The 20,307-nt window shown below is 47.4% G+C and overlaps 3 protein-coding genes across 3 annotated transcripts; 1 reads left to right on the top strand and 2 right to left on the bottom strand.

Moving 5' to 3' along the window:
• Positions 1-1,712: 1,712 nt before the first annotated feature.
• On the bottom strand, positions 1,713-3,294 carry LOC120678149. The gene is made up of 3 exons (XM_039959303.1): positions 3,183-3,294; positions 2,334-3,071; positions 1,713-2,260 (listed from the first exon to the last, which is right to left on the bottom strand). The coding sequence occupies exons 1-3, from the start codon at positions 3,292-3,294 to the stop codon at positions 1,713-1,715; spliced, it is 1,398 nt and encodes a 465-aa protein (XP_039815237.1).
• LOC120678742 lies at positions 3,079-4,134 on the bottom strand. The gene is made up of 2 exons (XM_039960061.1): positions 3,651-4,134; positions 3,079-3,568 (listed from the first exon to the last, which is right to left on the bottom strand). The coding sequence occupies exons 1-2, from the start codon at positions 3,763-3,765 to the stop codon at positions 3,330-3,332; spliced, it is 354 nt and encodes a 117-aa protein (XP_039815995.1). The 5' UTR covers positions 3,766-4,134; the 3' UTR covers positions 3,079-3,329.
• A 92-nt stretch (positions 4,135-4,226) lies between these two features.
• Positions 4,227-8,501, top strand: LOC120678148. Its single transcript, XM_039959302.1, has 4 exons — positions 4,227-4,235; positions 4,468-4,963; positions 5,059-5,122; positions 8,100-8,501. The coding sequence occupies exons 1-4, from the start codon at positions 4,227-4,229 to the stop codon at positions 8,329-8,331; spliced, it is 801 nt and encodes a 266-aa protein (XP_039815236.1). The 3' UTR covers positions 8,332-8,501.
• The last annotated feature ends 11,806 nt before the right edge of the window (positions 8,502-20,307 follow it).

Genomic DNA, 20,307 nt, shown 5'->3' with positions numbered 1-20,307 from the left:
ACAATGAGTAGAAAATTGATATTCATGGTATTCAACCCACATTTAGGCCATAGCTATGGATCCAAAAGAAATTTCGAACATCTTGTTCAGGAAACACGACCTCCACCGCGTGCCTGAGCGGTTTTTAAATTCTATAAAAAGTAAACAAATTCCAAAAATCATGAAATTTAACAAGATGTCATGATATCGTATGTGGAGATTGTGGTAAAAAATTGAGAAGGTTTCGCATAAGTTGTCATGTACGTTGTTCACAACCCGAAACATCTCCGAAGAAGTTTCATGATTGTTGAGAATGATCCGGTATGATTTGGTGTGAAAGTGACGGTCGAGCTGTGGTTTGACTCCCAAACTTTTTGTATAGCCAATAGATATCGAAGATCGTGTCATGTTAAATTTTGTTTAATTTTTTGGATCCGTTTGATAATTTCTATTTTTTAACTCCATTTGTAAATGGAATTTGAGCTAAAACTACATGAAAAAATGGTTAATTTTTCCCTAAAGCATTAAATATGCATCGGGTGAGTGAATGTGATGAGGTATTTTCAAAGTACTCCCTCCATTCACTTATGATAGATATATTACCAAAATTGAAAAATTCATATATGATCGATATATTTAGGCTCCACCTCGAGTTTCCACGACGCCGTCTGTTCCGCTTCGTCTTCGCAATAACTCCGACGCCTCGAATGAAGAGACAACGGTGTTATCCCTCCGCTTTGGCTCTGTGATGTTTAAAATCAGTTGCCCACATCCCTCCAGACCCATTCAGGAGTGCACCGGCAACTCGCGGCCGTCGCTGCTGCTGCCGTCGTCCCCGCCGCCGCTGTGTCGCTGCCGCTGCCGTCGTCCCCGCCGCCGCTGTGTCGCTGCCGCTGCCGTCGTCCCCGCCGCCGCTGTGTCGCTGCCGCTGCCTTCCCGCCACCGCCGCGTCGTTGCCGTCGCCGTCGCCGCCGCCGCCGCTGCCGCCGCCGTCCACGCCGCCGCTGCCTCGCCCGCACGACACCCATAAGCCATGGAAAACTTGGAGGACAGCTGCGAGCACCATGATGCTGAAGAGGTCATCTACGAGTCCGACGACGTTCATGTCGTGCTCGACTCCTTTGCCGGCGAGACACAGGTTCCTGATTCCCTCGGCGCCGCGGACGTCGAAACGGTTGCCATGGCCGAGAGCGAGGTCGACGTCGCTCATGCCCTGATGCTTCTCTACAAGACTGAAGTGAACACGTTTCAAGCAGACAAGGAGGCACGGTACGTGGCAAATTTGATGATCCCTTTGCTGGTTCCTTGCTTGTACAGAGAGGACGATAAGGATATCAAAGATGCAGCGACTGATCTTCATTGGATCAGTCATGGCTACGTTCATGGGTTTGGAGCACTCGAGGTTGCTGATGAAGAGTGAGGAATTCGATCTTGGAACATGTAGCACTGTTATGTTGAATTAGATCGATTTTAAGATTGATTACCCTTTGATGTATGGAGGAAAAAAAACAATCATTGTTCTGTTGATTTTAGTACTTCTCCTACGTGCTACAGTCCCATGCAAGTCGATTTAACTAAGTCTTTTGTAGTTGCATTTTTCAAACTCATCCAATGCTCAATAGTTAGGCAGTACGATCATGCATTACTAATTGACCATGGTTGATGCAGTACATCTCAGTTCATGAATGGGAAAACACAAAGTAATCCTAACACAAAACACATGATCTGATAACCTAATGGAGGAACTGAACAGCTTCATTATAAAGGTCCACAGGACACTTCAAGCTAATGGGTAGAGCTCCCTGCATCTCCAAATGTTTCTTCTTCATGTGCGGAATGTCGTAGTGTTGCCCTCCATTATGCTTCATGATCTCCATCATGCATCCTTGTTGTGTTAAAAAAATCCGATTGGCCCGATCCACCGGATACTCACGGAATGCCTTCTCTACCTTGGCCACAATTTGATCAATATTGTTTGGTGTTCCTCGCTCAAACAATGCTTGGATTGCTGCAAAAAAACCGAGGTCCAGGACATTAAGATCTGGTGAGTTTGGTGGCTGGCAGGTTAGCCTAATGTCCCATCCATCAGCTTGGGCAGCAGCTACAAAAGCTGGATCATCCACGGCAATATGAGTCCGAGCATTATCTTGCTGAATGAATATGGGCATATGTCTTTCCTCCGCTGGCCACTTTGCCTTGACTGCAGGCAACACCTTGTTTATGAGGAAGTCACGGCTATGTTCTTTCTTAACTGATGTCATTGCCTTTGTGATCAAAGTACCTACACCATCAAGAAAAATTAGCACGGTCGATTTAACTAAGATGCTGAACTTAAATATAAATGCATTACGTACCTCTGTCCCTATTTCGGCTCCATCTCTTTGCTGGCTCCTGGTAGGTGAAAGGAAAGATGCCTAGTTTGCCATCAAAAATGCAATTTCCATTTTCATCAAATCTTGGTCGAGTGACCACAGCAAGGAACATCACCTTCTCTATAAAGTTTTTGCTCTTAACCTCCCTATGTGGCCTTTCCTCATTGTTCGCAAGATAATACTTTTGGTTTCGTCGAGTCCTATAGAACCATTTCTCATCTATGTATATGACGTTGTACAGTGGCTTGAAGCTAGGATCGTTATCTAGGTACAGTGCTTGAAGCATAGATAAGCAGTACCTAACACGAGCCTTCTTGTTCTCATCTGTCAAGCTAAATTTGAGGTCATTAGTGTGCCTACGAAAATATCCTTCCCTGTAACGGTTATAAAGCATGGTTTTCTTAACGCCTAGCGCATTGGCAAGGTCCTGGAATGTTGTGCGCTGGCTCAAAGGCACGTCTTTGATCGCTTCCATATCTAGTTCTATTCTTTTGCGACCACAATTTCTAACAAGCCTGTTTTTAACACCTGTTATCCCACCATAGTTCTGTCCAGAGCGCCATATTCTCTGCACAACCAAGCGAGGCACACCAAACTTCTCTGCAACTTGCCTAGACACTCCATGATGCAAGACAGGAGGATCTGTCTTCGCCAACAATTCTAGATAAATGGCAATTTTTAATTCATCGGAGTAGTACCTCCTCCTTCTACCATTGGAACCTGCAAGAAATAAAAACCATGAAAGCATGAACATGATTAATAAGTCGGCAAGACATTCATGCGTAAAGAGGAAACATTTTGAAGCTAAAAACATGAACATCCAGCAGGTACTTACCCACTGCAGCTGTTCCACCAGCAGTAGCTCCGTCAGATCGTCCTTGTCCAGTGCCTTCTCCATCAGCAGCAGGGACAAAACCTGTTCATGCATAGAGGAAACGGGCATGATCGAGCTTAAAACATGAAACCGATCCTAATGAATCAGCGAGTTGCCACTGGAATTAAGTTACCTACTGCAGCTATTCCATCGTCAGTAGCTCCATCATGTCCAGTAGGTCCTCCATCAGCTCTTGCATGTCCAACAGCCCCGGCAGCTTCGTCAGATCGTTGTTGTCCAACAGACCCATCACCAGCAGCTACGTTGGCTCTCCGTTGTCTAGCAGCTCTTGCACGTCCACCACCTTCTCCATTACCACCAGACTGCTCTTCTTGCGAGGCACCTACGGCAAGAAATCATCAGATGTCATTAGAAACATGAACGAAACTAGAATCTACCAAATCCTAACAAGCAAGAACCAATACCTTCATCAGTCCACACCAAGTCATAATCGAGTTCATATGCAGGCCCTTCCCACTCGCTAATTTCATCCCAGTCTATAGGAGGCTCGGCATTGAGGTCTAACCCATCGGGCATCATTGCTACTGAAATTGGTCGAGGCTAGAAGAAGGCAGGGGAAAAGTTGCAGACTGCTTCTAATCCATGGTGGAGTATTTATATATGCATTGCTCAAGTTTTGAAGGGAAGCCCGGGCATTAGGGCGCGCCGTTTTCATCTTGCGATGCCAAAAAAATCAAACAGAGAGGAGAAGGATTTGGCGCGGGTGGAAGAGAAAAAATAGGCGGAAGACAGAAATTGGAAGCCTAGGCATAGGGCGCGTCGTTTTGATCGGGAGATGGCAAAAAAATTTAGCTGCGGAGGAAAGGAATTGGCGCCGGCGAGGAAAAAACATGGCGCGCAGAAAAACTTTTTGGCGTGGAAGAGAATTGGCGGCAGCAGAGTCCGTTCGTTGGCAGCAGCGTTCGTTGGCGGCAGCAGACCGTTGGTTTTCACGGTGGGCTGCAGAAACGAGGAGTCCTTGATTTTGAATGTGGGCTGAGATGGCTAATGTGATTAATTAGATTGATAAGCACACTTGGTGTCCTTGGTCATTGTGCCATGTGCAAATATATCTATCATAAGTGAATGGAGGGAGTATGTTGGAACTAATTTTTAAAATATAATGCAAAAAAGAAAGAGCGCAAATAAAATATTTTTACAAATTATTTTGCCGAGTGTTGACCTAAAACACTCGGCAAAACCATACTTCGCCAAGTGCCAAATCGCCGGCACTCGGCAAAGCCTGTCATCTGTAATTTATCCGAATTGGCTTCTCCCTCACGCTCACACACCACGCACACACTCACACACTCCGCTGGCATCGCCACTCCGCCGAGGTGCCGCTTCGAGCTCGCCGCCACCCGCCCGCTTCGCTGGAAGCCGCTCCCGCGCCCAGCCGCCCACCGTGCCGGCCCGCCGCACCGGAAGCCGCCACGCCCATGCCTGCCAGCCGCCCGCTCTCCCACCCGCCGAGCACGCCCGCCCCCACGCCCCACGCCCCGCGCCCCGGCAGGCCGGCTAGGTGCCCCCGTGCCTCCTCTTCTGGAGGAGGAGGAGAAGGGGAAGGGGAAGGGGAAGGGGAAGGGAGAGGATAAGAAGGAGGGGAGGAGCAGCACCGCGCCTAGCCCCGTCCACATCTCCGCCAGGCGCGACCAGGTCCCGTCCAAGTCGCCGCCCTGCATCGACGCCTCCGCCAGCACCTGGAGGCCGCAGATCCGCACGGAGCACCATGCAATGCGTGAGAATCTGTGTCCGTGTGTCCCGTTTCAAGGATTTTGTGATGGTCTTGATTTCCTAATCTTGTGTTGCTAGGTTTGGTCAACTGCTGAGTAGTCCACTCGAATTCTGCCCCCAACCCTTCAAGGCAATTGGGGATCTGCACGTTGCTGGCTCAAAGGTTCTGGATCTGCAATCCCTTAGGCTTTGTATCAATTTTTCCCTCAATCTTGATGAAATATGCATGTGTATGGTAGTCATTGTGAACACGATAACTTTTATTGAGATGCCATATCTTAATTTGTTTATTCTCTAATCAGTGAACATGATAACTATTATTGAGATGCCATATCTTAATTTGTTTATTCTCTAATCAGTGAACATGATAACTTTTATAGAGATGCCATATCTTAATTTATTTATTCTCTAATCAGTGAACATGATAACTATTATTGATATAAATCCATGCTCAGATTTAGTGACCTTCAATTAGTTATAGGTCATTCTCGAGAGGAAAACAATTACAATTGCCCTGCACATCTGTACATCTTAGTTGTTTCATAAAATTAGAATGAATCAAGTTAGCAAATAAAAAGGGGAAAACAAGTCTAGTTAGTAAACTTATTTGTGGTGCCATCATAGTTGGAATGAAATGAACAATTTGTGGTGCCATCAGGGATCCATTGGGGACAAGGTAACTGTATAATACAAGACTGGTTTTATCTACTGCAGAAAAAAAAAATCTACTCACTCCTATGATAGCTCATCATCCAATGGATGACGCCCTCAATGTGTTTGATCAAATGGGCATAAAGGTATACACTGTTTTCTTTTATCCCCTTTCAATTTTTCTTACACATCTTTACAATTATGCTTTGCATATTTATTAAGTCCAGAGTTTAGTAGAGAGATGACATAAGTCAATGAGTTTAGGGCAATTGCAAAACACTTACTAGGTATTTCCATCCACACTGTTTCAGGCCCTCTGATGCAGGCAGGAGGTGGCTAGCCTTGCCAGGTAATTTGATTTCTTTTTTTCTTTGGTCCATTTCTATATGTATTTATTTACAGCAGTCTTCATGGTACTACGTCACCAATAGGATAGTTCTGAGCCTACCAAGGATGCTACTTGCAAATCACTTAATAATGTCATCTATAGTTACTTCTGGCTTGCTAGTCAGCCTAGAATTGAGTTTGGACTTATGTGATCTTGTTTTCTCCTTTAGGAAGAACTAAAGTTTCAGTTGTTTGGTGTTACTAAGTGGAGCTTGGAGCTGTTGCTGCTGTCTCTTGTGTGAATCTACAGCACATTGCAAGGGTCCGTTTACCTTCCCTACATTGCTTGGTCCAACCTTTACTAATCTGGTGTTACTTTGTGACCTGAAAGACTGAGCATCAGTAGTGTATCAATACTAAATACTAACATGTTGGCTTTTAGTAAATATCATCTATAGATGCTTTTGACTCAATAGCCAGCATAGAAATTAGTTTGCTATTTAGTTCATGGACTCACTAGCATCACGGCAGTCTGTATATTACTTTCTTATCTCTTTTGGCTGGTTTAAAAAATTGTAATCATGGATGCAGATCTGTTTTTGTAAATATATATTTTTTAGCTCTTTGCCGAGAGTCATTGCAAAGGCACTCGGCAAAGATGGGAGCTTTGCTGAGTGCCTTTTCGTGTGGCACTCGGCAAAGTCGCCGTTACAGGTCAAACGGCCGTCTCCCTTACTTTATTTTGCCGAGTGCCTTCTGGCTCACGGCAAAAGCTTTGCCAAGTGCCCGAAAAAAGGCACTCAGCAAAGTTGGCTTCGCCGTCACTTTTTTTGCCGTGTCTGGTTTGCCGAGTGCCGCACTCGGCAAACCCTTTGCCGAGAGCAAAAGGATCTTTGCCGAGTGTATTGGGCAGTCGGCAAAGCGCCCGAGTCCGGTGTATTCTCTGTTTCCTGGCTATGCATCAGATATTCAGCATTTTGAAGTACATTACGTTAGTTGTTCTTCTGTGTTCTAGAATAGAATGAAAATAATATATGTTTTACAAGAAATTTCCATTTAGGAACCTGATCAAGAATCATGGGCATGCTAGCACATTTTTGAATACTCACTAACCAGTTGCAAATTTGCAATACTTGTACCTGGTGAGCAATTTCACTGGTAATGTAGCTCAGTGGAGTTTTTCTGTAAAGAAAAACATGTTTCCTTTTTGTCTAGGATGTGGGAAACTATGTAATCGTGGATGTGATGAATTTACACAGTAGTTCTACTCCCAAGTTTATATAAAAATTGGGTCTATTACTCTGTTTAGCAATAATTCTTTCACTGCCAAATAGGCAAAACAGCCAGTTTCATCCCTCAACTTTCTTTTCTTCAACTATCAAACGAGCCAATTAGTCCTCAAACTTTTGATTTAGGCTCAATTTCATCTCTTGTTTGATGTGGCATGCCAAGTCATCCCGGAGGGCATGTAAGGTTCTGATATGTTACTAAGTCTGACACCGAGATCAAATCAAGTGGTATAGTAACCCATAATTTACTAATAAGATAGTGAAAATAAGTTATTGATGATCTTATGTCAATGAATAAAAGGGTTGCAACTTTTGTTTATTTGTGCATTCTTGTTAACTATTGAACCATATTTCTTATGAGACATCGAACATGAGGAAAAATCAAAGGTAAAAGACTCCATTTATGTCACTTTTATGTCACCCATTGTTGAGTAAGCATGCTAACATGGCATGCCACATAGGATCTAGGATGGAACTGAGCTCAAATAGAACGTTTGAGGACTAGATTAGTCGATTTCATAGTTGAGGGATGAATTGAACAAAAGTTGAGGTATTAACTCGGCTATTTTGCTTCAAAATAGTATTAACTCAGTAGCCTCCAATTGGATGCCCTTTTGATGGCCTATGCCATGAACTTGAACAACTATATTGGGTATCCACCTATACCTTCTCTTCTATTTTGCAATGCTACTTATGACAGTTTGATTAGCAGGCAAAGGTTGATTAGGCTGGTTACTACAATTAAGTTTCTGTTATTACAGATTTTGTGCTATCATATCTTATGACTTGTCTTATATATTCTATCACTGATTAGCTAATGATTCCTAAAAAGGAAAAGGAAAAGGCAACTGACAAACTCTTCAATAATTTCAGTTTCTGGATGTCGGAGACGCTATTGGAGTTCATGTCTGATCTGGTTCTGACAAGATGGCAATTACTGGTTCGATGCTTTTGTTTCCTAGTATTCTGTTCTAAGTCGCTCTGGGCACACCAGTATGCCGTGACACTTACTGTAGGATTAGTAGATCCCCTCTCCTCACGTTCTGAGCGCCAATGCTGCGAATTGACTTTCCTTGACCAAGATTGGTACAAGCTGGTGATGTAACTGGAACCTAGAGAAGCCGGTCTTTTACGCACCTTGCATTCACGCCTGTTGTTCGGCAGATGCTGCCGTGATGCAGCCTGCCACTGAGCTCTGTTTACATCCTGCTGCTTTCGGTTGATGTCACTATGTCATTTTATCAGTTTCTGTTCATGTTTAAGCCTAGATTTTCAGTTCGAGGCATGCTTGCACGGTAGTTCTTGGAGACTTTGTGTTTGTGTTTGATGACGGCCTTTGTGCGTAAATCTGACTTCTGGAACCTGGCTGTGCCTGTCGCTGGTAATACCGTCCTACTGGTCAGTGTTGTGTGGGATTGATGATGACTCCTGATCTGGAGACTGGAGTCGTTTTCTTTCAAGTCGCTCCGAACACCTGCTGCTCAGTGTATATGTTTCGTTCCCGCCAGAAACTCTCTTGGAGCAAGCCGGTGGTCAGATCTGGCGAAGGAGGCCTTCGTGGCGACTTGGAAGGAAGACGTTCGAAACCAATTGGAGAGTTGGAAGACTAGGCCTCTTTCCTGTCGGCCTGTTCTGTTCCTGTCGGTGGTATTTGAACCGACAGTAGCAAACTATTACTCCCATCGGCTGACTAAAACCGACAGTCATAGCCACGTTAGGAAAACCGGCACTAAAACCGCAGAAAACCAGTACAAAATCCTGACGGCTTTTGGCCGTTAGGAAAAAGGCTCAGCCGGTAGTGACTAGCCACGTGTTGCTGCCATCAACAGTATATGGGCGGGAAACCAAACTCACAGTGCCCTATAAAAGCGGGCGAAAAAGAACCCGCCAAATCTCTCGTGTCAAGACCACGCCCACCCCACCTCCAAGCTTGGCTTCTCTTCTCGCCGCCGCGCTCTCTGGCGGCACCGGCGCCGGGCTGGCTGCAGCGGGCGCTCCGCTTCCTCGCGCGACGCCTGCGTATACGCCATGTGCGCGGCGCTGTTCCTGCTCATCAACGCGGGCACGGTGCTCTGTGCTCGCCGGCCGCGCGGGGGGCGCCGCGCGCATGGCCGGCGCTTGCCTCTTCCCGTCCGCCATCGCCAGCAGCCCCTAATCGCGACGCGCGCCACCGCCAAGGAGCCCAGCGACGGCGAGGTGAGCGATCATCAGCCAGCTTCCTCGATCTCACGTCTCTCGAGACGTTCCAATCATCAAGGCGTTTTTATCACTAGGAATCTAGGTAACACTGCCTGATTAGGATCTCGATCCAGCAGGCACGGGCAACTCAACGTCGTGACGAGAGCAAGGCCGGGTCAGCGCTAGCTCCGCGATCTGTGGGCTGGGCTTCCCAGGCACTGACGCGCCTTCTACCTAGCTATCTTCTCTTCCGGCGATCGCCGGCCACCTCCGCACGCTCCGGCAACCGTCGCGCTGGCTGCCCCGCGCGCGGCGGCCCCGCTCGCCCATGCCGCCCGCGCGCTCGCGCTGGCTGCCACCACGCACTACTCCAGCCATTTGAGATTCTGCAGCACTACCGCCGTCAAGACCATCTTGGCCCTTTGTCTTCTCCTTGGGTCCCCTCCCCATCTGCTTGGAATCTTGGCTGTCGGTGGTGGCCCAGATTTCTTATACAGTTATACCGCGCGCGTGCGCCGCTACCCGTAGCGGCGCGCGGTAGCGGCGCACGCGCCCGTCGCCGCCGCCGCCGAGCTAGGGTATGGCAGATCAATATAGCATCAAAATAGCCTAAGAACTCCACATGAATCAGCCTCCAGGTATGTTTATGTTGTGTCAGTTTTTTGTTGTTGTTCCAAGTACCCAGAGAAGAAATTAACTGCAGCTAAAAACTGAATTGTTTTCCCAGATAAGAAGCATTCTCTTACTCATATTCTTTAAAGATATAATACACTTAGAGGGCAAGGCTATGTATTAAAACTGATTCTGTTTAGAACTGACAAATAATCACATGGGAGATTGGGTCCTGCTGCTTAGTTGTTGGCTTGCTTTCCATCTGCAAGTAGGCAAGGATGAGTGGATGATTGGAGACTTCCTCAAGCTAAGCACAGGTTTTTTATTCCTCTTTGTGCCTACTTTGTAGTTTAAATTATTGTGCTCCTATAGTTATTGTTGGATTGATATTGTGCAGCTGTGACTGATCATGATCATTGAGGCAATGTATGCAATTTCAAAAGGCTCCCATGTTCCTTTGTCTTATTAATTTGGGACATCTTCCAAATGTATCTTTGTAATATATGTTTTTTTCGAAACGAGGCTCATCCCCAATTCCATTCTAGAGAAACGGAATTACAGAGTTATAATGTTTATAGAAGACAAAGACAGGAGCAAGGGCGCGGGGGGGGGGGGGGGGGGGTGTCAAGGGGGGGATTCTAGACCATCTAACCTGACTTTCAAGCTGGAAGGAACGCTGATGCTGAAGCGTCACACCTAGGATTCCCAGATGGAGGCCAGCCAGCGAAGACACAGTTTAAAGAAGTAGCGGAACACAAAGGACCCAGTGAAGTAACAACAGACAACAACAAACTCTAGCTCTCACAACAATGTTATTAAGCATGGCCAAAGGAAGCGTGCCACAACAGCACTTCACAGCTTCTTCAATCCTCCTCCTTGACGTGGTCTTCAAGTGGCGATAGGAGCAGCCTCGTAGACGGATCACCAGCCTGCTGGGCAAGTACCTTGTCAGCGCAGGCCAGCAACACCTTGACCCTCTCCAGCAGCCTCCCTTGGAAATCCGAGTTGTAGTCCCCTACCCAGTAGTTCATAAAAGCACATGAATGAAGTAAAATTTCCACAAGATGACGGATGAGTTTGGCATCAAACACAACCCTGTTGCGGCATTTCCAGATAGCCCAACACACAGCTTCAAAATCAAAGTGGTGAACATTTTGTTCTTCTGGCAACCACCTACTAATCCGGATCTTATATTGCTTGCTATTTCTAGGTGTAGTACCAGTTCCCAAGCATTGGCCGATTACAGCCCACACATAATATATGTTAATAACAACTATTTTTTAATTCACTTGAATAAGAATCTCATTAAACCATCAGTTGGTAAAAGCTAGCTATAATTTCAGACCATCAATTAGTAAAAGCTAGCTATAATTTCAAAAAATTAATTGTCAAAGCGCTTGAGTTGATTCTTTGATAACATCATTTGAAAAGAGCGCATGGTGTAGATGGCCTTGGAGCAGCAATGCATTGTGCTTGGAGCAGCAATGCATAGCCTCTGCACGACGGTAGATTGGCTGTTTGTGTTCTCATTCTTAGGCAAAATTTGCTGGGAGACATCCTTCAATTGTGACATTTGCTGCAAATCACTAAAAAAATCTCTCTTTGCCTAGAGACATCCTTCAATCAGTGTAATTTGCCACAAGACACTATAACTAATATAATAATATTTCCAGCCCAAAGGGGTCATAAAACACAATTTCTGGACAGATTTGCCCTTACCCCTTCAAACACATCATATTTCAGTAAACCAGGTCACTACCATTACATGTTTGAGCCACATATGGCATATTTTAACAGCAGAATAGAACATATCACAAAATAACCTCCTCCATCACACTACAAAGATTAATTCATCTTAGACCTAACTACCTTCAACTTCTTTGCCTTTCCCTGAGTGACAGCAACGGAGAAAGAGCAGGACATGCAACAGGTTCTATATAACCTTCAAGTTCCAACATCATCTTACGGTTGTAAATAATTATGAGAATATGTCAACTGCATATGGATAACCAGCAAGGCATAAAGATTGGAGGAATTGTACCTTCTAGTCATAGGGCTAGGTGTTTACACAGAAGTGATAGCTCTAGTTGGTGTAAATGGTTCTACTTCTAGCAATTGCCTTGTCATACTGCATGAAGGAGACATAAGAAAACTGACATGACGTACAAACTGGAAGGAAGACAATGTGTCAAAATGTGTCCATTATAGTTGTACCATCTTGTCATAGGGTTGGGTGTAGAAATAGAAGTGATTGCTCTAGGTGGAGTAGCACTGTAAGTTTTTTAGAATGTAAGTCAGTCGTAAGATAGGAGCAAATTATGTAATTTTCAAACTCTGAGATGAAGCTTACAATGGGTCAACGAAGTCCTATGGTGGGTCAGCAGCACTAGATGGCACTACAGTGACTTTTTTCTTGACTCTCTTTCTCTTTGGCTTTGGAGGAGCAAGTGGTAGTGCTTTAGAATCATAAACATATTCATTGCAATGTTTCTCCATGTGTCCAAGCTGTTTGCACCTTCTACATCTCATCGTTCTCTTTCCATTTCCATCTTCTACCAACCGCCCTTTTCAGAATTGGGGGCCACAACTTGAACCCTGGGTTCACTTGAGGCCATTGTTTTCTATCCGTCATCGGCTCCACAGCCTTATCGTAGGCTTTCTTAAAGTTCGCTACAGAGTAATATTCATGAACATAGTCTTGAATTTTATAACCTCAAATCGAAGTGTGATAATACACAAAGCATGTGTACATGGTAAACCAGTAACTTGACAGCGCCTACAAGTGCATGTCCTCTCCTAAAGATCAACAACATTTCTTCAATGAACCAGATCCCTTTTGACACCTTCTACCTCACCCAACATTTCATCATCTTTGCCACCATCTTTATGTGAATACCTCCATACATATTTCAGCCCCCTACTCCTTCCGTTGAGGTCCTTCATAATGTTAGGTAGTATCCTGCCTTCAAGCTTCCTGCAAATTTTTCTTTTCAAGAACATTTTTTCCATGCATAGTTGTCTAATCGTATCCATAAGTTCAACCACATGCATGGATTTTGCATGTTTAATCTAGCTGTTGAATGTTTCAACTATGTTATCTATGACATAGTCACACTTACTTGCTTCAGAGAACAGGTGCCTTGTCCAAAGGTGCTTATGGTTATCATGTATCCACTTCATAGCTTCAGGACATGCTTCATACATCAGATTGAAGTCCTCTTCAAACCTGTGCCTTTGATAAGATCTACATGTTGGCCACAAGTGTTTCTCAAAGACCTCTCCATGAAATCTCTATTAGAAATTTGCAACTAAATGCCTCATGCACTCTCTATGTGTCGGTGTCCAGACCCCGCGGCCTGGCGCCAACTAGTAATCGATGCTGCGTGTCCCTATCCCTAGATGGTCGATGCTGTGTGCTAGGGGATGAGCGAGATGACTTGAGCGGGGGGGGGGGGGGGGGATGAAGGTGTCCGCCTCCTCCTTTTATAGACACAAGGAGGGGCGGAGTACATGTACGGGGAGATCGAAAGTCATCGTCTTCTCCCTGAATCGGGGGTGTGCAGTGGATGATCACTGTTGGAAGTACACTGTGGTGCACTGGAGAGCATGGCAGTTGTCCTGGGCGGCTCCTTGGTCTTGCAGGGATCGCGCTGGCATCCTGGTGTCTCCTGTGGGCGTCGTGGTGGTTGCTGTGGAAGGTACCGTCCTCTACGCCTAAGCTGGCGGAGCACCGAGGGTTCTGCTGGCGTGGGTCTTGCCCGGGTCAAGGTCCGTACCCCGCCCGAGGGTTGCGCCCATGCTCGCCGAGGGTTTCGCAGTAGAGGAGGGTATGGGGAGTTGGCGACATAGTGGCAGGAACAGCGTCAGGCGCGTCTGCACAGGGCATCGCAGGTTCCCACAGTGTCGGAACAGCGCTAGAGGATGGTGGTACAGTGACTGGAGTTGGCGGACGGGACTCCGGTCACAGCTGCTGTGCGGCATGGTGGCCTGATGCCGTCTGACCCTGCGTCCTGCGGTGGAGTGGTTGGCATTTAATGCCTTTGTCAGTCGGGCAGGTGAGCAGATGGATTGCTAGTTCCATCTGCCGAGGGGTGGCCTCGAGCGAGGCGGAGTCGGCTTGTTCTGTGACACCTCAGGTGTCTAGTTACTAAGTTAAAGTGTAGTGTGTGAATAATATGTTTATACTTGTTGATTGCAAAAAATTTTGCAGTGCAAAATATGGGTATTTTAGTAATTAAAAAAATTACAAGTCCCTGTTTAAAAAAGTTTTGACTTAGGAAGTATTTTTAAATTTATGAAGGGCTTTCTTGCAAATGTGCTAATAATAATTACCTTAGTAGCATTGTTGCATTTTAGCCCAAAATTGTTGAAAATTTGCTATTAAAAAGTATTTTTTCCTTATTGGATTAGTGTTCTTTTGAAATTATACAAATATTTCAAAATCCTTTGATCTAATGGAAATTTGCATAACATGAAAGTTGTAGATCTTGAAAAATTGAACAACTTTCATGTTGGGCACTTTTTCATTTGAGTCATAGATCAGTGGGAAAATTTTACTTTACAGATAGCCCCTGAACTTCTCTATTTTTCCAACCAAGTCCTCCAGTCTTTCTTCTACCTCCAGCCTTCCCGGAGTTCCAGCGACGCCGCCCCGCCACCGTTTTCCCGCCCACTGGCTGCCCCGTGCCGCCGTTTAGCGTGCCGCTGAGCTTCCCTGCCTTTCCCTGGACCCACTCCCTCTCTTGCTGGCCCTCCCTCCCCTTGCCACGCCGCGCCGCCAAGCCCTGCCTCTGTTTCTCATCTCCGGCAAGCGCGCCGCCGTTGATTTTGCCCCCATGTTGGCTGCACAGCCTCAGGGCACCGCCGCGTCGCCTTCGGGCGTCGAGTGCCGCTCCCCGCCACCACCCAAGCCGCTCCTGCTGGCCTCTTAAATGCTCTCCACGCCGCCGCACCCCGCCACCTAGCCAGCCGCCCACGGGAATGCGCTGCCGTCGTCGAGTTCGCCTCGTCGTGGTTAAATTCATCCCTTGGACACCTCTTCTCACTTATCTTGCTTACCAGCAAGCTATAAATAGCCCGACTGGGCTTCTTCGTCAGCGTACATCACTGCCGCCTCTCTTCTTCTACTCCAACGAGCCCCGCTGCCATCGAGCCTCTAGCCCCAGCCTCCCTCCTCCCAAATTGAGCACCTCACCAGCTTAACCTTGCCCCAGTCAAGCTACTCCACCCCGCCATACCCTCCCTACCTCGCCGGAGCGCCGCCTCCGCCGACGCAAACCGCCACCGACCGCCAGAGTATGCGGAGCCGCCGCCTCCAACCTCCTCCGACCCTCTTAACCCCCTAGAAAGCTTCAACGTGACTCCGCGAAGCTTTTCCCCCACTGCTTGTCGCCAATCCCTCACCGGAGATCCCTCGTCTCCGCTCACCTCCGCTGCCGCACTCTGTCCATCACCGACGAGCCTCCTCCGACCACTCCTCGCCCCACCAAAGCCCATCTACAGGTGCGCTTTGAGCTCCTGATCCTCCCTGGCCCCTCGGCCCTCGCCAGAACACGGCCGGCCCTCCCCTGTCCTCTCCTTCCTCTGGCCAAGGGCCTGTTTGTAAGGAATCTTTTTATTCTAGGGACCTTTCTGTAAAAGATCAAAACCCCTTTTCTTCATTTTATGTGATGAACTTTGAAAAATCCTAGAAAACAGTAGAAAAATCAGAAAAATGTAAAATTAATTTTGTTTTGTTCCTTGTGAGTAGCTCTACATGATGATGCTATAAGTATGATTTGAAACTTTGTATAGTTGGTTTTAAAAATAGGGTTAAGATTTGGCTTCTTTTACTTATATCTTTATTTCCAAAGCTCTATTTTGATTATGCTTTTGACCACATGCTCTTTACCATGTGTCAAACTCTATTTTTTTAAAACTATTAGTGGACCTTAACTCATGCTTTTAAAATTTTCTTCTCTATATATTATTTAAAGATTTATTTAAAAACCTTTATGTGATTTATTTTTTTGAAATAAAAATCCCTTTTTCATGTAATTTTATGGAATTTATTATGTTCCCTTTTACTCCATAAATGACTTCCCAGTAAAGTAACACTGTTAAGTTTGATCTTAAATGTTTACTTTATTGGATAATGATTTTTTAGTGAAGAAAAGCTATACTCAAGCACTTCACTAATTCCAACTATTGCATTGCATATACTAACAACATCATTAGTCGACGGAACGTACGAGCTCATTCAGGAACCAGACGAGGATTTCTCTGAAGCTCAGTGAAGCTCCGAACTCTGATTCGGAAGAACCAAAGTCCACTGACTCTTTAGACGTCACTACAGGCAAGCCCCGGTGCATAATCCTATTATTTTATGCAACTTATTACTATTAATTGTGCATTTAAGTTATTGGAGTTGAATGAAAACCTAGATGCATAATCTTAGATACCTATTGTTTGAACACTAGATTTGAGTCCGAAATAGATGCCCTGCTAATAGGACCGGTAAAAGTCGGGTGATTTTCTGTCACTCTCGAGATTTATAGGAGTTGATTGTTTACTTTATGCAATCACTATAAGGACCATGGACGGATTTGGTCAACAGCTTCAGCTGAAATCCATCTGTGTTGATAAATTTGCTAAGGCCGCAGTGTGTGGTGATCGGGGATAAGCGTTTGAAAGTACTAGCCACATGCCGTGAATTATGGGTAAGCGGCAAGCCTAGTAACTCCTCGGCCTGGCAAGTGGACATACCTGCCACTCTCTCTTAGGGATAAGATGAATAAAATGGATAAGGGACGAGGTTGGTGTCCTGTTAAAAATTGTAGCACTACACTACGACTATGAGGGACGTGGTGGGTGCCCTATAGTCGGGGAGAGTGGTCCTGTCCATGAACTGGAATGTGAAGCCAAAGGTTGCTTCGGAGTGACTCGACAGTGCTCCAAGCGTGTGTGTTAGGTCTACCTTGCAAGGATTGAAATTTGGTTCGAACTATTCCATCGCTCACGGATATTGAGACTGCTTAATCTCTTTGCCACATAGAGTAAGAAGTGGAACAAGGATGATACTCAATCTTGTTGGATGCAAATAATTTCTCTACCATGTTTGTGTAGATAGGTGCAGACCTAGAATGGTTAATGAAATTAGAACCTGAAAGCTAAAACTTGAATGAAGGTCCTACTCTTTGTTGCTTTTCAGCAAAAGAAACTCCAGAGCCCTCCCAAACCTTGCATGTCTAGTTAAAGGGATGTTTTATACCCTTACGGGTTAGTCTTGCTGAGTATTAGTATACTCAGTCTTGCCTGTGACTTTGTTTTCAGGAATAACTTTGAAAGACCCAAATACTAGTTTAACTTGGCCTAGTGGCTGGTCTTTGGAATGGGATCCATCTTCAACCAGCTATAACTCGGCTTAATGATGTCATACTTGGGCTTATCATGACATCAACCTTACGGCGTATGTATAGTCGCATTTTACTCTTCTGCTGCAGAACTTCCCCTTTACACTTAGTTGCTGTAAAACCTTTCTAAAGTTCCTTTTAGTTAAGCTAGAACTTCAACTCTCTAGCTTCACTCTGATGTAAATTATACCCTTATCTATGTGATGTAAACTATTGTGGGATTGTTGTATCTCTGACTCGCCTTCGCGTGGGATGTATACTTGTGTTACAATCCGATATCATGTGGTTTCATCGGGATGTTACCCGACACACCAATGATTATATCGGTTGAGGTGGTTTTAGATGTTTAGTGCACTCAAACTGGTGTAATTTAAACTAGTTATGCCACATATTCTCCAAGGGTAGGTCCGCTACCCTCGAATGAGGTGGAGGTGCGGTGCGCTGTCGAGGGCCTCGGCGGGGAGGCCTCGAGCGAGGCGGAGGTTGCTCTGCGAGTTCGAGGGGGGCCTCGGATGGGCCGTACCGCGGAGCTGGGCCGTGGGCTGGGTGAGGATTGAGCCTCTTTGGGACCTGGAGAGGATCTGGGTGCTGTGGAGGAGTTGGAAGAACTCCATAGTATCTGGGTGCAGAGTGACGATGGGGTTGTCATCATTGGTGGTTTATTCCTCTCCAGGATCGCTGTCGAGTAGTCCTTCTTCTTCGGATCTGAGGAAGATTGTTAGTCTTGGTCTGGTGTGACTATAGTCTGACAAGGCGGTAAGCACTGTGGGCCCGATTGCTTAATTGTGTTTTGCATTTTTAGGGGCGGTTCAGTCCCTGGATTAGGGTGCCCCTAATTATGGTACCCGACAGTAGCCCCCGAGCCTTTGTAGGGATGAGCATCAGTCCTGCAGAGGCTTGATCCCTCGGAGTAGTGACTCGGATGCTGACCGTTGGGATTTAGTTCCTTGGATATGTGAAATGTCCTTCGCGGGGGGCGCGTTAACGCACCCGCGGGTGTAGCCCCCGAGGCCTTGGAGGTGTGCTAGCACTCGTCCAAGGGCTATGAACGTTGTGTTGCATGGTCAATTGGGTGGGGCAGTCACTCAGCTTTTGTTTTAGCCAGCCTCGACATTCCTTTCAGCCGGCCTCGGTGTTTTTTTAGTGCTGATATGGTGGCCCGCAGCCCTTTTGATTAATCCAGAGGGCGTGTTAAGCGCGCAAGGGAGTTTTGTTGGTCATGCAAGGGGTGTTTGTTTGGCGCATGGAATTTCACAATCGACAGTAGCCGATTTATTCGATGATACGGCCTTAGCCGTGGCGTGCGAGGAGCCCCTGAGCCCTAGCCTGTGTGATGGCATTCAAGAGAACCCTCGACTTATCGTTACGACCCCCGTCGCACTTCCGTAGGGAGGAGGGGTGAAGCGCGCCATGCTACCCATGCCCGGGCCGTGAGCTATGGTTGCTTCGGTGAGCTGTTAGCGGGTGGTCCAAGCGGACGTCCGTGCCCCATTCAATAAGGGTCGGCTCGTAGTCCGCAGACACGTCACGTAAAAGCACTCGCGAAGGTGCGCTAAGCTGGGCTCGGACCCATTAGATAGGGTCCGAGGGCTCGATGCTCTCCCTCGATGGGATCCCCCTGCTAGGCACCCTCGGCAGGCCTCGAACACTGTGTAGAACATCTCGAACTCCGCATTCAAGGGTAGCTCATATGTCACATCCATGCAGTCCCCGACTCTAGTGATCTGGGGCGTCTGTCGAACCCTCGATGGGCCAGGCTTCGAACCCCTGATCAGTAAGGCCTCGGAATATCGTTCCTTCGATGGTAAGGAACCCCCAGAGGGAATATTCCGTGACAGTCCGAAAACGGCGGGGAGTCGCGGGTCGTGCGCGGGTCTCCCGCTGATCGTGGGCGACGTGGCCCGATGCGTGCGGTGCGGGCGCGCCTTTTCAGGCGGCGGCCTTGGGTAGACGGAGCGGTGTGGGCGGTGACTGGACGACGGGACGGTGCTACAGTGCCGCTGCTCCGCGTCGGTTACCGCACCGCGATTATTACTGCACGTGCGCGTGGGGGGGGGGGGTTTCTCAGCCGTGGGGCCCGGCTGTCAGCGACCGCGCAATCTACTGTATTCAATGCGGCGGATCCGGGGCCGCTACGGCGAATCCGCCCGATGCAGTGATAAAAGAGAGAGAGAGGGGGGGGGATCGGTTCAGCTTACCTTGCCATCGCCTTTGCCTCCCCTGCTTTCTCCGTCTCCCCTGCATTAGAGCCCAAGCCAAGAAGCGAGAGGAAGAAGAGAAAGAGGACAAGTGAGCGCACCTTTCCCTTCATTCGAGCCTTTCCACCCGCGTTCCCCGTCATTGAAGTGATGGCGCAGCTTGCCAATCCGGTGCCGTGGGGAAGGTGCACCACTGACACAGCGTTCCTGGAGTTGCTGGTTGCCGACGGGGTCCTGCCACCAAACCCTGACCTGTCGCGGCCGGTGTGGATCGCCCCGACACCAGAGGAGGGGGAGCCGCAGCCCCCCAACAGCTATGTCGTGCACCTCGCACAGCTGCACGAGCGGGGATTCGGCATCCCCGCCAGCCGATTCATCCGTGCGCTCTGTCACCACTACAAGGTGAAGCTGCACAACTTCGCCCCCAACTCCATCTCGCAGGCGGCAGTATTCGTGGCCGTCTGTGAGGGTTATCTGGGGGTGGAGGCGCACTGGGAGCTGTGGAAGCACTTGTTCCGCGGGGAGCTCTACACCGAGCGCACCCAGCAAGGGCCGAGGAGGGCCACCCGCGTCGGTGGCCTCACACTTCAAGTGCGTGAGAAGAGGGGGGATCTGTACATCCCCTGCAGGATGACAACGAACAACGCCGGGTGGAGCCGACGGTGGTTCTACCTGCACAACGACAGCGGGCGGCTCCCGGCG

This window comes from Panicum virgatum, chromosome 6N (assembly GCF_016808335.1).
Source record: "Panicum virgatum strain AP13 chromosome 6N, P.virgatum_v5, whole genome shotgun sequence".
NCBI lineage: Eukaryota > Viridiplantae > Streptophyta > Magnoliopsida > Poales > Poaceae > Panicum > Panicum virgatum.
This window is presented reverse-complemented; position numbering and strand designations above follow the sequence as displayed.

Coding starts and splice junctions, on each gene's coding strand:
- LOC120678742 (XM_039960061.1), bottom strand. CDS start 3,765: ATGATGCCCGATGGGTTAGACCTCAATGCCGAGCCTCCTATAGACTGG. Junction 3,569..3,650: donor CTTGGTGTGGACTGATGAAG/GTATTGGTTCTT, acceptor TTCTTGCCGTAG/GTGCCTCGCAAGAAGAGCAG.
- LOC120678148 (XM_039959302.1), top strand. Junction 4,964..5,058: donor CACGGAGCACCATGCAATGC/GTGAGAATCTGT, acceptor ACTGCTGAGTAG/TCCACTCGAATTCTGCCCCC. Junction 5,123..8,099: donor TGCACGTTGCTGGCTCAAAG/GTTCTGGATCTG, acceptor CAATAATTTCAG/TTTCTGGATGTCGGAGACGC.
- LOC120678149 (XM_039959303.1), bottom strand. CDS start 3,294: ATGCCCGTTTCCTCTATGCATGAACAGGTTTTGTCCCTGCTGCTGATG. Junction 3,072..3,182: donor GGAACAGCTGCAGTGGGTAA/GTACCTGCTGGA, acceptor TATTTCTTGCAG/GTTCCAATGGTAGAAGGAGG. Junction 2,261..2,333: donor GAGCCGAAATAGGGACAGAG/GTACGTAATGCA, acceptor TTGATGGTGTAG/GTACTTTGATCACAAAGGCA.